The 12,748-nt window shown below is 37.6% G+C and overlaps 1 protein-coding gene across 2 annotated transcripts in view; it reads left to right on the top strand.

Moving 5' to 3' along the window:
- OSBPL3 (oxysterol binding protein like 3) overlaps positions 1–9,377 on the top strand; it is an 85,389-nt gene extending 76,012 nt beyond the window's left edge. For both annotated transcript variants that reach the window (XM_066318898.1, XM_066318889.1), the window contains 4 exons: positions 1,116–1,260; positions 1,927–2,053; positions 2,592–2,714; positions 3,908–9,377. In XM_066318898.1, the coding sequence (XP_066174995.1) occupies positions 1,116–1,260; positions 1,927–2,053; positions 2,592–2,714; positions 3,908–4,004 (492 nt within the window). In that variant the 3' untranslated portion in view covers positions 4,005–9,377. The remainder of the gene's footprint in view (positions 1–1,115; positions 1,261–1,926; positions 2,054–2,591; positions 2,715–3,907) is intronic.
- Positions 9,378–12,748: the final 3,371 nt, after the last annotated feature.

Below are 12,748 nucleotides of genomic sequence, written 5' to 3'. Positions count from 1 at the left end.
CACTCACTAGACAAAAAAAAGAAGCAACAGCTTTCTTGAGTGATTCCACTGGAAATGGAGGAATGTTAGGGAAAGGAATATCATGAAAAACCTACTCTGGGTTTGATGAGAGACATAGGCACAAGGTGCCTACTGACAGTGGTTTCTCACAGGCCTCCTAGCCCACTGGCACACGTTGTGGTTGCATTTATTCAGCAGCTGTAGGACCAGTGCTTATGCAGGGTGCTTCTCCTGATGATCTTTTCTAGCCCTTTTCAGGTGCTCAGAGGAGTTTAAGTAAGAGGCTGTGGTGTTACTCAAAGCTTTTGCTTCAGTACAATATTTATGAGTTCTTCAGGAATTGTCCTTATAACTGAAATTAAATTCAGTTTTTGGCAATAGATGACTTCGTAGAAAAGGAAAATCAATGAAAATGTAAAGCAATGGCAGAATTTCTAATCTGAGAAATAGCCTTATAAATCATCCTAAGAAGCTTACCTTAACCTGCATTTTCTGTATCTGATTGATGGAGAAAGGCTGTGCTTGACATAGAACAGACCATACAAATACAAGGGAAGTACATGCAGCATGACATGCTCCCCAGCAAGCTTGGGGGTTTTTTTATTTTTTTTCCTGAATACTTCATGCTTTCTAAGAAGCATTTAGGATGATTTTTTTCCAAATACTTAAAGGTATACGTTAATGTATTTTCAGAGCTGCACTGGATGTTTAAAGTGCAAATATTAAAGACTGGAAGCCTGCAAATCTTACACCTTTGATATTGTAAACTGTTTAAAGTGGAGATTAACATATGAGTTCCTTCTCCTCTTCTTCTGCTAATTTGGGAGAGATGTAGATAACCAAGTCAGGACTCAGGGTCAACTGTCTTTGGGCAAAATTCAAGGTCAGCTGCACTTCACCTCAGACAAAAAATGCAAACAAAATAAATACAATTCTCAACGTTGGTATTTTAAGAAGCTAACATACTAATAAGTTAGTTGTTTGCATTTGATGTTGCAATGCACACCTAAATAAACAGTTTTCGTTGCTCTACAGCCTGGTGCTACTGGCATGGCAAAAGGGCCTGCACTTGAGCTCTGATGCATCTTCTTTCCCCTTGTTCCTTTTAATTCTAGGCAAAGTATTGGAATCCAAATGCACATGAGATTGAAGGCAGTGTCATGGATAAATCTGGGAAAGTCGTGCATCGACTCTTTGGGAAGTGGCATGAAAGCTTGTACTGTGGGACAACTTCATCTTCAAACTGCATATGGAGAGCAAGTTAGTGATCAGAATGGCTCATGTACACAAACTGAGATCTTCCCGAGTATAAGTTTACTGTTTTCATCTCTATTAGGCGCTAATTTCTTGTTATTTTTCTGTAGAATATTCGGGGTTTTGTTAAACATTTAAAAGCTAGATCAGAAGAATTTATCATTTAAATAATTTAAGAACTTAATCCTATGGCTTCCTGAATTTTCTCCATTCTCTCTCATTTTCATATTTGAGCATGAAGTGAGGATCGAGGACTCTAGCAGGAAGGGGAAAAAAAAAAAGGAACAAACAACTCCTCCTGGTTGTGCAGAGAAGTGTTGTTTATTTCATGTGTTGAACAGTGGAGGGTAGCCCACAAAGCTCAGTCCTGTAATGACAGGGATAGCTGAATTTCTCCCAGGCTTGTGGAGTTTTGTCTACCGTGTTTTGAAAAAACATTATGATAATAGCATGGCCTTCATCTCAGTTGTGCTGTGATTCAGCTGAGAGAACAGAAATCTGTCTTGTTGCAGTGCAATTATCAAGAGAGATGTTCTCTTTTGTCACATTATTAAAAACCTCTTGTTCCCCCAGAACTGATACTGTGGATCAGACATAAACAAATGACTAGAGGGAGCTTGAAATTTTCCTCCTCAATATAATAGCAGTTAATTGTACTCTTTTCTTCTGTAGATCCGATGCCTAAAGATTATGAACAGTGGTATGGATTTACACAATTTGCACTGGAGTTAAATGAACTGGACCCACAAACTAGGTCATTACTCCCATCCACTGATACACGTTTTAGGCCAGACCAAAGGTAAGAAGCTTTAACTCTGAAATATATTCCTTAAATAGTTCTTAATCTTCTGTACACTCACTTTACCCTGAACTCAGACTATTTTCTGTGGATAACTGCAGTGTGTTTCTATTTTTACATTAATGTGCATCTGAAACAGACATTGTAATCACTTATTGAGAGATGATCTAGTCATTATGGAAGTGTGTCCTAAAATTGCCTCTGGGATGCTTCTAGATAACTGCCTTTCCAAGGATGTTAAAACTTCAGAACTTCAGGTACTGGATGTTGAGCATATGGTATTTGAATAACCAAAATGTGAGACACTTGAAACTTCTTCCTGCAGTGAAATTTTTACTTTTGCAAATTTCCAAGTAGAAAAATCTAATGTAACTATGACTCTGAGCTTGTTACAAGAGTTAGTTTTCCTTAAGTGCTTTTTCGTAGTGCAGTTGTCTGCAGAGGCAGCTGTTTACCTTTCAAACACTGTGAAATACCTGCTGCAAAGATTAGATTCTTCGGGGGACAGGAGACAAATTGTCTCATATCACTGCTGCAGGTTTCTAGAAGAAGGGAATATTGAAGGAGCTGAAATACAAAAGCAGAGGATTGAGCAGCTACAGAGAGAACGACGGAAGGTGCTAGAAGAAAATAATCTAGAGCATCAGCCTAGATTTTTCAGGTACTAAATAATAATTACCGTATACTATAATTTATTAAAATTCTTATAGATCTGATTTTAAATGGCCGTGTAACAGACTCCAATTTTTTCCAGGGTTCCTCTATATACTTTGGTGATGCAGAATACTCCAGATGTAGTTAAAACACAGAATTATGTATTTTTTATTAGTGCATCCCGGGTTTTTTGGTTTTGTGGGGTTTTTTTGCCTTGATGGCAATTGAATATTAGTCTACATTTTTATTTGCCTGAGTGAATGTAGCATCCTTGATTCTTTGAAGCAAGCTGAAGTATCTGGATTTAGCTCAATTACCTCTGCTGAAGTTCTGCTGAATTCAGTGGGATTGCCTGATGTGGAAGTGTGCAGAGTTGGAGCCTTTTGCTTCCAAGGCTATTTTTGAACGTTTCCCCTATTTTATGGGGAGATAATTATTGTTCTGAGGGCACTTTCCCTCTTCCTGTTGTAAATTAGTTAAACAGGAGACTGCAGACATTGAAAAACAAAGGGGAATGCTAGTGAGGATGTGGTCTCTTGCCCTCCAGCTTTTCTGTTCTCCTGCAGTGAGAGAGTTGGAGCCAAGATGAATGTTGTATGGGCCTATAAGCAGATCTGAGATCCTATTTTTTCTGGCTATATCTATACTGTACTTCTGAGGAATATAGGAATATTTTAAATAGGTGCAAAAGGGAATGGCTTAGACTGCTGCATCTCTGACAAGCTGGTGAGCCAACTCATCACATGTCAATCACATACTAAATACTAAAGGGAAGCAGGATAGAGGCTAAGACTAATAAGACTTCGTGATTGTATATTCAGAACGAGAATTGTGAATAAGAATGAGGATTTGAATACCTACAATGAGGATTTGGAAGCTGAGATTTATCCTGTATATTTAAATGACAGAATAAAGAGCTTAATTATTATATAGCAAAAGCATTAGAGCAGATATGAGCTAATGCATTTGGCTGTTCAATAGTGATGTTCTCTGGTGAACATTAGATTGAGATGCCTCTCCATGGCCCAGTGCAGACACACCTGTTCAGCTCTCCAAGCTGTACTGCCTTGTTTGCAGGCTGCAATGAGCTGTGCTGCTCCTGGTTCATGGGCTGGATTTGGTACCTGTGCATGGTGCTACACTGCATTACATAGCATATGGATGGAAAATACAAGCTTACATTTGTTTAATTTTTGATAGGAAATCCAGCGATGACTCCTGGGTGAGCAATGGAACCTACATGGACCTTAGAAAAGAACCTGGTTTTTTCAAACTGGACAATCCTGTCCTCTGGTGAAAGAGGAACTAAGTGAAGATATTCTGTCCTGTATTCTTGGATCTGATTTAAAAGACATATACATAAAATACAACTATATATCTATATCTATATATACACACTCACATACAGACTATGTGTGTGGTGTGTGCAAATGTGCATATCTACAGAACCATGCTTAATTTAGAATCTGATAATTCATTTGTTTCCTTTACTCAACTATTGCAGTGATTGTTTGAATGTACAAATATCCTAACTTCTTTTTATAAAATATTTAATAAATAGTACTGAATGTTAACAGATGGAAAAGAGAGGCGCTTTTACACTACTTTTTCAATGTGTGATAACGTCAGTTCTGAGTTAAATTATGCCTTACTGAATTGCATTGGAGACAGTAGCATCAGCATCTCCTAGCTGTGCTGAGGAAGAGTGCAGGCCTTAGTAACTGAAACTGTAGGTAGGCTTCCACAGTGCAATGAGTAGTTCAGCTGTCTCTAGGCTGGTATAAATTGCTAAAACAGATTATCAGCTGGTGCTGGAATCTGACTACAACCTTTTGCTGTCAGTAGGAAAGATTTAAGTAAGCTTTTGTTTCTATTAACTTCCTTCTTAGCTTTATGGAAGAGGTAGTTCTGAGCTTAGGTCGGTGGTTCTACTGCCTTACACATAAACTGTACCCGGTTAAATGTAGTGCTAGAAAGTCAGGAATCGCCAACATTTTCCACTGGGAAAATTTTGACTTCAAATTTATAGCCCCCAACAGGGCAAGAAGAGATCATTTGTATATACTTCTTGAGCAGTGACTAGATGAAGAAGCTCTCTCTTTTTCCAGTAAGTGAAATCTTACACAAAGCACGAAATCCTGTGCTTCCATAGCTTAATTTGTTTTTATTCACTTAAAAATTGCAACAGTAAGACTTTTTAAAAAGTAAGCAAACTGATTGTTTTAAGCTAGAAATCTTTTCCTAGTATTTTGATATTTTCTACCTCTTACGAAATAACATATTTAAGATCTTATATTTAAAAACTTACCATCTGCCTTATGGAGAAGTGTACAGAGTCTTTGATCTTCCTCTGTTTGTTTGTTACGTTCAGATCAATATGTAAATGTTTTGCACTAAATCAATTGCATCCCTTTCCTGTAATTTTATATGCATGGTTCGATTTCTGAAGCTACTAAAACATAGGTCAGAAATTTAGCAGGAAAAAAATGTAGCAGAATCCTCACTTTTGAATGAAGATTACAGAAATGGGCAGTATTTTTGGTTTTTTCCATCAAATCACGATGCCATAGTCATTAACAGAATAACTTGCATTCTCACATATCTGCAACCCAAGCCTGATCCAGAATTCTTCCAATCTGCTCTATGTGTCTGCAACTCTCTGGCAGCAATGCAGTTTTCCACGTGATAGATCTGCATCCTATCCCCACACCCTTTTCTTTATTTTCTTTACATTCCGCTGTAATGACACAAACCTAAATACTGGCATATGAAATTGGCTTATGACTGGAACAACTGGAGATGGCATGAATAAAGTGGACTCCTAAGAGGACAGATTAATAGCTTAGAAAAGGTTGCACTTTACTGCAATTGTGCTGCATTGTCCTAGAGAAAAATCTATTAAAAATGGTTCCATGTATTATATGTAACATGAAGGAAATACTATGAAGGTTTTAAATTTTAAACAAAATCTGTGGTGTTTGATTAGATGTATATTTGAACTTTGCTTTCTATTGAAGCCTCATTGTCTCAAAGACAGATGAATGCTTTTTCACCATTTTTCATTTTGCCCGGGATCTCTGCCTCACCATGATTTCCACAATTTATTACCAAAGAAGTTAGCATAATTCTGTCTAATTAATACGTCTTCAAAAAACCTGACTACCATGCCAGCAACTTGCAACAAGGCAAGGTTCACATTTATATGAAGACAAAAATCTGGGCTTTCATTCCAAAGAAAATCTTAAACTTTGGGAACATTTGGCTTCTCAAGAAAAATGAGGTTCTCTTCATGACTTGTTCCCTTTTTGTCTTTTGTCCTTGTATTAATTGTCAAAATTTGGCACAGATTACCTTGCTGTTGGTAATTACAATTTACACTATAAGTAACATTTAAAATTCATTTAAAAACAAAAGAGGGTAGAGGAAACAAAAGCTTTTAAGAAAAGGAGCAAAATTTGTGGAGGCTGCATTAAGCTTGCTCATTGTCATATTTGGCAGCTACTGTGATGCTGTGTGATCTGATTGCTGGATTTCTATACTCTGTGTGTGGAGGGGATTCCCCCATACAGGTAGTAAACTAAATCTCATATGGGGTATTTGAGTCATGATTTTTGAGAAATCAGACTGGCAGTGCCAATTCTGATTTCTCTGACACTCCAAACTGTCCGAAATACATGGGATTAATGACAAGAAACATTGGGCTGAGCAGTGCCTTATATAAAAATTTCTTCATCAAAATTTCTGTATAAAGAAAGTAAACTCCAGAATTTTAGCACTGTCTCCATAAAAATGCCTGAGAATAACCCAGGGCATTTCTTAAATGCATGAAACAAAATCATTGAACAAGTAATTGCTCCTTTTGTAAATCTGTTATACATACCTCCAAACACAATGTAACCAATTGTGAATGATCCTCTGACCCCACACTTCCAACTGCAGTATAATTTCCCCTGCTTACTTTTGTATGAAACAACTGCATTTAGTTGTTAAACTTCTGTTAACTGTATATTAAGAAGTGGAAAAATTTTGTCTTGATGTTAGTTCTGTGTATTTCTGCATGTAAATATATTTAACATTCACAGACTTAATATATTCTATAAAGTTATTCTTGGTAAAATATGAAAATTTGGTTATTTTCTTCCCCAAAACTTCAGCTGTGTTAATGGGTACAAAGTTGATATTAGCTTTCTGCAGTATAACTAAGATAACTGTTATTCTGAATAACTGACACTGAGGGATTTTTTACCCACTGTTTCTACCCTGAGTGGTAAAAAAAGAATGGATCAGGCAATTAAAGTTCTTCCTTTAATACACAGCTGTGATTCTCAAGGTGTGTAGCTCAATGGATCACTCTTAAAATTTCCTCATGACCCTTGCCTGCTGTTATAGCTCTCTTATTTCATGACTTTATGAACATTGCTTATTGCAATTTTGGAGGCCAGTTTGAGAAGCACTCGTGCAGCTCTGCCTTTCTTTGTGTCTCTTCATAAAGTAAAACCCTCACTATAAACTTCCATCAAGGTGATGGAGCAGCTCAGGCCTTTGGGTGTTGAAATCCTGCTTCATTTCTCATGTTGTAAAGCTTAGAAAGAAAAAACAAAATCCAGGGAAATATTGTACATAGGAACAGAAACCCACAACTCTACTTTCAGATTTGCAGACTTGATGCTTAGTTTCTGATTTTTGTGTAAATTTGGGATTACAAAACAGCATCACTTGTTCAGAAGGGGACTCTAGGTACTGTAAAGTGCCCTTTAGACCAAGTGGAACTAGAACGCACCATTAATCACTGCATTCCTTTCTGGATCTCTGTTCTCTGAGATATGCTTGATATGACAGTTTGCCAGCACTAAACTACTTCTTTTAGACACTTTTTGAAATACATATCCAGCAGTCTGTACTTAGGTTCTTTATGCAGAGCTTGGAAAGTTAAATGCCAGGAAGAAAGACCTAAACCAGCCCAAATTTTGATAAGGAAATATCCTGAAGATCTGTTCTTCTATCAACCAATTTTCTTTGAAGGACTGGAAACAGGATTGCTTCTTTCTTTTAAAATCTGGCCTCTGAAGGACATAATAATTGCAAACACACCCACCTTATTACTTGGCAGCTTAATGTTGAATCCGGATCACTGTACAGAAAGAACACCAATTCATGGGACTAGAACTAGGGCCCAACCAGGGACAGCTTTCACATTGCACAACAGTCCAGTGCTGGTCTCAAAACAGCCAACCCACCCAAAAAGCCCAGCCTGACAAAGACCTCACCCCTTCCCATGCCTCCTGCTTTCCCTCAGCTGTTTACAGTCCTGTTCAGGTTTTCTATGTGTTCCCTTATTTATTGTCCCATTTTTCTCTTCATGAAAAAAACCTTATGAATAGGAAAGCAGCCCATTCTAATGAATGATAAATCATACCTAGAGGCTGTAGTTAATTTTTTTTTCTCCATAAATTCTTTCTGTATCTTTTCCTTGACTGTGAATGAGACTTTCTTACACTCTGGAGTCAGACCTGGTAAGGGTAGTGTGCTATGGAAACATGCAGCTATATCTGCTCAGCAGATCATAATTATGAATGTCCTTCATCTGCTTTTGTGTAAATCTCTTGGGTTGTCTCTCCAAATGATCAAGCTTGGCAGAGCAGGAAACCTTCAGTGTATCTTGCTTTGTTCAGGATGGCTTCTTTTTTGTATACAACTCATGCAGAGAGGGCAAGCTGAAGAGGAGTGTAAAACTTGGCCCATGGTGCATTTTAATAGAGAGAAGGATGACATCCAACTCGTCCACATAACTGAGTACATCTTGCAAGGGCTAGAATGAGATGGTGCTATTTAAAGGACTGACATTAAAATGAAAGGGGTTTTTTTGGTGGGGTGTGTTTTCATTCACGAATTATGCCTACAAAAAATAAAATTTGCAGTGTTCAGTAGCTCATCTTTTCTATTTTCTAGCTAATGGTGGGTGCACCTTACTCCAGCAGCTGTGGGCTCTCAAGAAACTGCACATTATCTGGCTTACCTTTTGAAACTTGATAAATGCTGTAACTTACCACCAAATACATGTATTACTGTACTGCTCAGTTCTTAGACACTGTTCTTGCTGCAGCTTTTTGAAAGCGATAAGAGAAATTTTATACGTAAGTAGTTGCCATATGTTAAAGAATTATTTTAAATGGTTCATTTTTTAAAAATATAATTGTGGATTTGGTGTCTTTAATGTATAAAAACAAACTGTAATAAAGCTTATGAGAATGTTTGGGATGTTGATCTACAAGAGGTGATGACCTCTGTCAGCCCCACACCTTGGAGACGGTTTGCATTCCTGAGAATCTGAAAGCCTTTCTGTTAACAGTATTTTGCTAGTCCCAGTATTGGGAAAATATCCCACATGTATGAGGTGTTACATAAACAAAACTGCTAAATGCTGAATTTGTTGTTTGTTTTGATAGGGCATTAGTGATTTCAGAATGAGGAACAGTATCTTATGTATTAGAATTATTGCTGACTTTCTGATACTTGAGGAGTCTCTCTGTAGTCAGGACCACCAGTTTTATGCTTCACTCCAAAAATTCGTAATAACATTGGAGTACCTTGATGCACAAGTTGATTTATTTTTTTTTGTCTCTGTAACCAATTTAGTTGGATGTTAATAAATCATACTTGCAAAAGGTCACAGAGCACCCTGACTTTTTCCCAGGGGTTGGAAGCATCTTTCTTCAAAGGTTGTTTGTGACAGCTGAAACAAATCTCACTGCTGTAGTGATCTGTGCTTTTTACACTTTGCAAAATGGCAAGTAGGAAAGAGCTTCCATCTGGTAGAACCCTTATTTAGCACTCTTACAATCTGTCTGGTAGTTGTGCAATGTTCCAGTTGTACTGCTCTCCACAGCTCTGCTGCATGGCTATTCTGCCAGACACCAGAGGCAGGAAAAGGGGTGAGCTGATGGAATCCATTTACAGTTGAAAGATTATTTTTAAAAGCAGTTTTTAGCACACATATGTGCAACGTAACTATTATGCCTTAGTATGAGTGTAGAAACCACATGAATGTTCTCCATAATACAACCTTTAAAAACAAGGAAACATGGTATTTACTGGATAAAATAAATAAATGGAAAGAAAGAATATCAATGCAGTGGGTTTTCCCTTAGAGATGGTGATTCAGGACAGCTCTGTCAATCAGACCTCAACTGTATCACAGTCCTACCACATGTGTATAAGATGCAATATGGATGGACTGGGATCTTGAAAAATGTGGGAGTACAGGGAGTGTAACTCCTGACCAACATTATATTCCTGACTGAAGTTCTGCAGCACTTTGCAGCCTCAGTGGCTACAAAGTTTTGGTGGGCAGGAACATGGAGCTTCTAGGAACAGCTGGGAAAACTGGATCTATAAATTTGTTATTATGCAAAGTATTCTCAACTGTTGTACATGGCAGACTCAGGATAAAGGCCAAAAGAAAAACAGTCTTTATAGTGAGCCAGATTCAGCTCCTGGTCTTTTGAAATCCAGCCATTTTGGTTCTATTGGGTTAAGACCTTTGGAACTTTCTCACCATGTCAAGGGGAATTATTTCATTACTGATTTATTTCATAGAGACTTGATACAGCTTAACTGGAATCTGAAATAACTAGGATTTAGTTCAAGTTGCTGGGAAAATCCTGGTTTATAGAAGCAGCAGTAATTTTTTCCTAATTATAAAAGGGAGGGAAGGATTGGTGATTATTGGTGCCCTACTCATGAGCACCCAGGGCAGCAGGAATTTCTCTTCCAGAGAAATGGGTATGCAGTGAATTTCTCATGACTGTCCCTCAAGCTCATCCCATGCCAAGTGCCCACAGTGTGGTCGGTGCTACCCAAACAAAACAGGCTGTCCTCCTCTACAGAAGTGCAAGGTAAACTTGGCTTGTGTAGACCTTGCATCCAGTTTGTGTTTAAGCTCTGTTGTCTGCTCATTTACTGTAATCTCTATTTTAAAGTAATTTTGTTTACTGCAAAATGATTCAAACCTTCATAGGGTGAGGAAAAAAAATGACAGCTGAGTAAAACTTGCTCTACATAGTAACCAACACACCTTGGCTTTTCTGATGATTTTTTATGCCTCTGTTATATTTCTTTCATGTTGCAAATGTTGCTCTCTGTGCTTGGTTTATTGATTTTTAATTTAGACCTCTCTGTTTTATGCATAAGAATATGTAGGGTTACTCTATGTTTTTAAATGGAGTTAAAAGCTGGTGAGATACCAAATTCTGATGTATCCTTATGAATTTGTATCTTTTGCTTACTCTGTACCAAGGGAAATATTTGAAATTACTTTGTGCAAACTCTCATTTGAGGTAAATCAACATTGCTCTACTGAGCTGAGTGTAACTGAGGCTTAAGCTAACTGAGAATTTGTCTCTGTGGGTTCACTGATATAAGTTTTTACAGCCTCTGGAAACAGAAATAAATTCCTGGAACACAAGATGTTGTGTATGAACATCCACTGATGTTTCTGACTGTAATTTCAGACTCCAGGAATTATTGTCTTCCTCTAAATATTAGGGTACTACTTCTCCTTGAGGATTTTGTGTGCTGATGTTTCACGTGCTATTCTAGTAAAACCAGCTGTTACAATTCAAAAGTACTTTTTCTTTTTGCTTAGTTAACACTGTTTGTCCTTATTAAAACTTCTTGATAAAAATTCATTTCCAAAATTAAAATTCCTTACTTTTCAGCTTGTGTTAAATAAAAAAGAAATAAAGGTTGCAGTAAGGCAACTTTGAATTACTGCAGTACATGCCTTGAAAAATCCTCTCCTCCTTAGGTTTTTATGAGGATATGCCTGCAATGCCTAGATTGCTGCCTAAGGCAAGGAAGATTATGTAGATTTATCAATAGACGAGAACCTGTCTAATAGCTGAAAGAGATTTACAGTTTTGTTTACTGCAAGGTTTGTTTTAATTTTGGCAGTTGACAGACTGAAGATGGAGTGAAGTCAAGAGATCATCCTACTTGTATTCATTGTTTGCTACTTGCACTTCAGTCAATGAAGTAAACCTTGTAAAGGCAACTAGAGCTAAATAAGTTTTTTGGATGGAAAAATGTCTTTTTCTTATAAGGTTCAAAAATGCAGCACCAAATTACGAAGTTCTTTGGTGGGGAAAGTCTTTTACTAAAGGCCTAAGAGAGCACTGCAGATAGGTCAGATAGGGCAAGCGTGACTTTTTCTGAGTTCTCTAGTTACTAAAGGGTGATGAACCTAGCCCTTCCTTAACATGTACACTTTCATTTTGGAGACAGAGTAAAGCTTCAGTTAAAGCTGATGCAATGTAGAGAACTCTAGGATAATATATTCTCACCTTTTGTGAATATCAGGAACTGAAAAAGAGGATGTGCCATTATCACAGGAAAAAAAAAAAAAAGGAAAAAATCCATAGTAGGAGCTGCATTTTACTTTATCTACATGCAAACCTTCCTAAAGCTGATGCTCATGTGAATGCTTGATACCAACATGAATTGGTTGTTTTACGTGATGGGAGAAAGGAATGAGAGGAAAGAGTATATGTTGAAATACGATTTGCAGTATTGAAGTGTGCAGTCATGAGATCCTAGGATAAAGGAGTAACTGCAATTCATGCTTTCCCTTCCTCGTTGCTCATTGTTTCCTTTCCTGATAATGCTTCTCTCAGGACACAGCTGGTCTTCCTTTTGTTTTAGAAACTGTATTGCTCACACTGTGGTACGCTGGCATTGGTGAGGCTGGATAGTAACGGTGGGAGAACCAAATAAATCTCCATCTCAAACTGACAGAACTGGTTCTGCAGGAGAAGTACAACCCCATCTCCCAGTTGCAAAGAGTTGTCTCTTTGAGAGTAAGAAAGCCATCCACCCAAGGGTACTTGTATCACCTGTTACAGATGCCATTCACCCTTATCAGTGCACCATACAAGCAGCAAGGACACCAGTTTTAGTCCTGTGATGAAGCAAGTAAATCACTCTGTTAATTGTCAGAGAAGAGGCCAGCACTATATTTCATACATGAGATTGTTTTCCAGCATA

Source organism: Sylvia atricapilla, chromosome 1 (genome assembly GCF_009819655.1).
Source record: "Sylvia atricapilla isolate bSylAtr1 chromosome 1, bSylAtr1.pri, whole genome shotgun sequence".
NCBI lineage: Eukaryota > Metazoa > Chordata > Aves > Passeriformes > Sylviidae > Sylvia > Sylvia atricapilla.
Note: the sequence above shows the minus strand (reverse complement) of the source record. Positions and strands in the feature narration are given on the sequence as shown.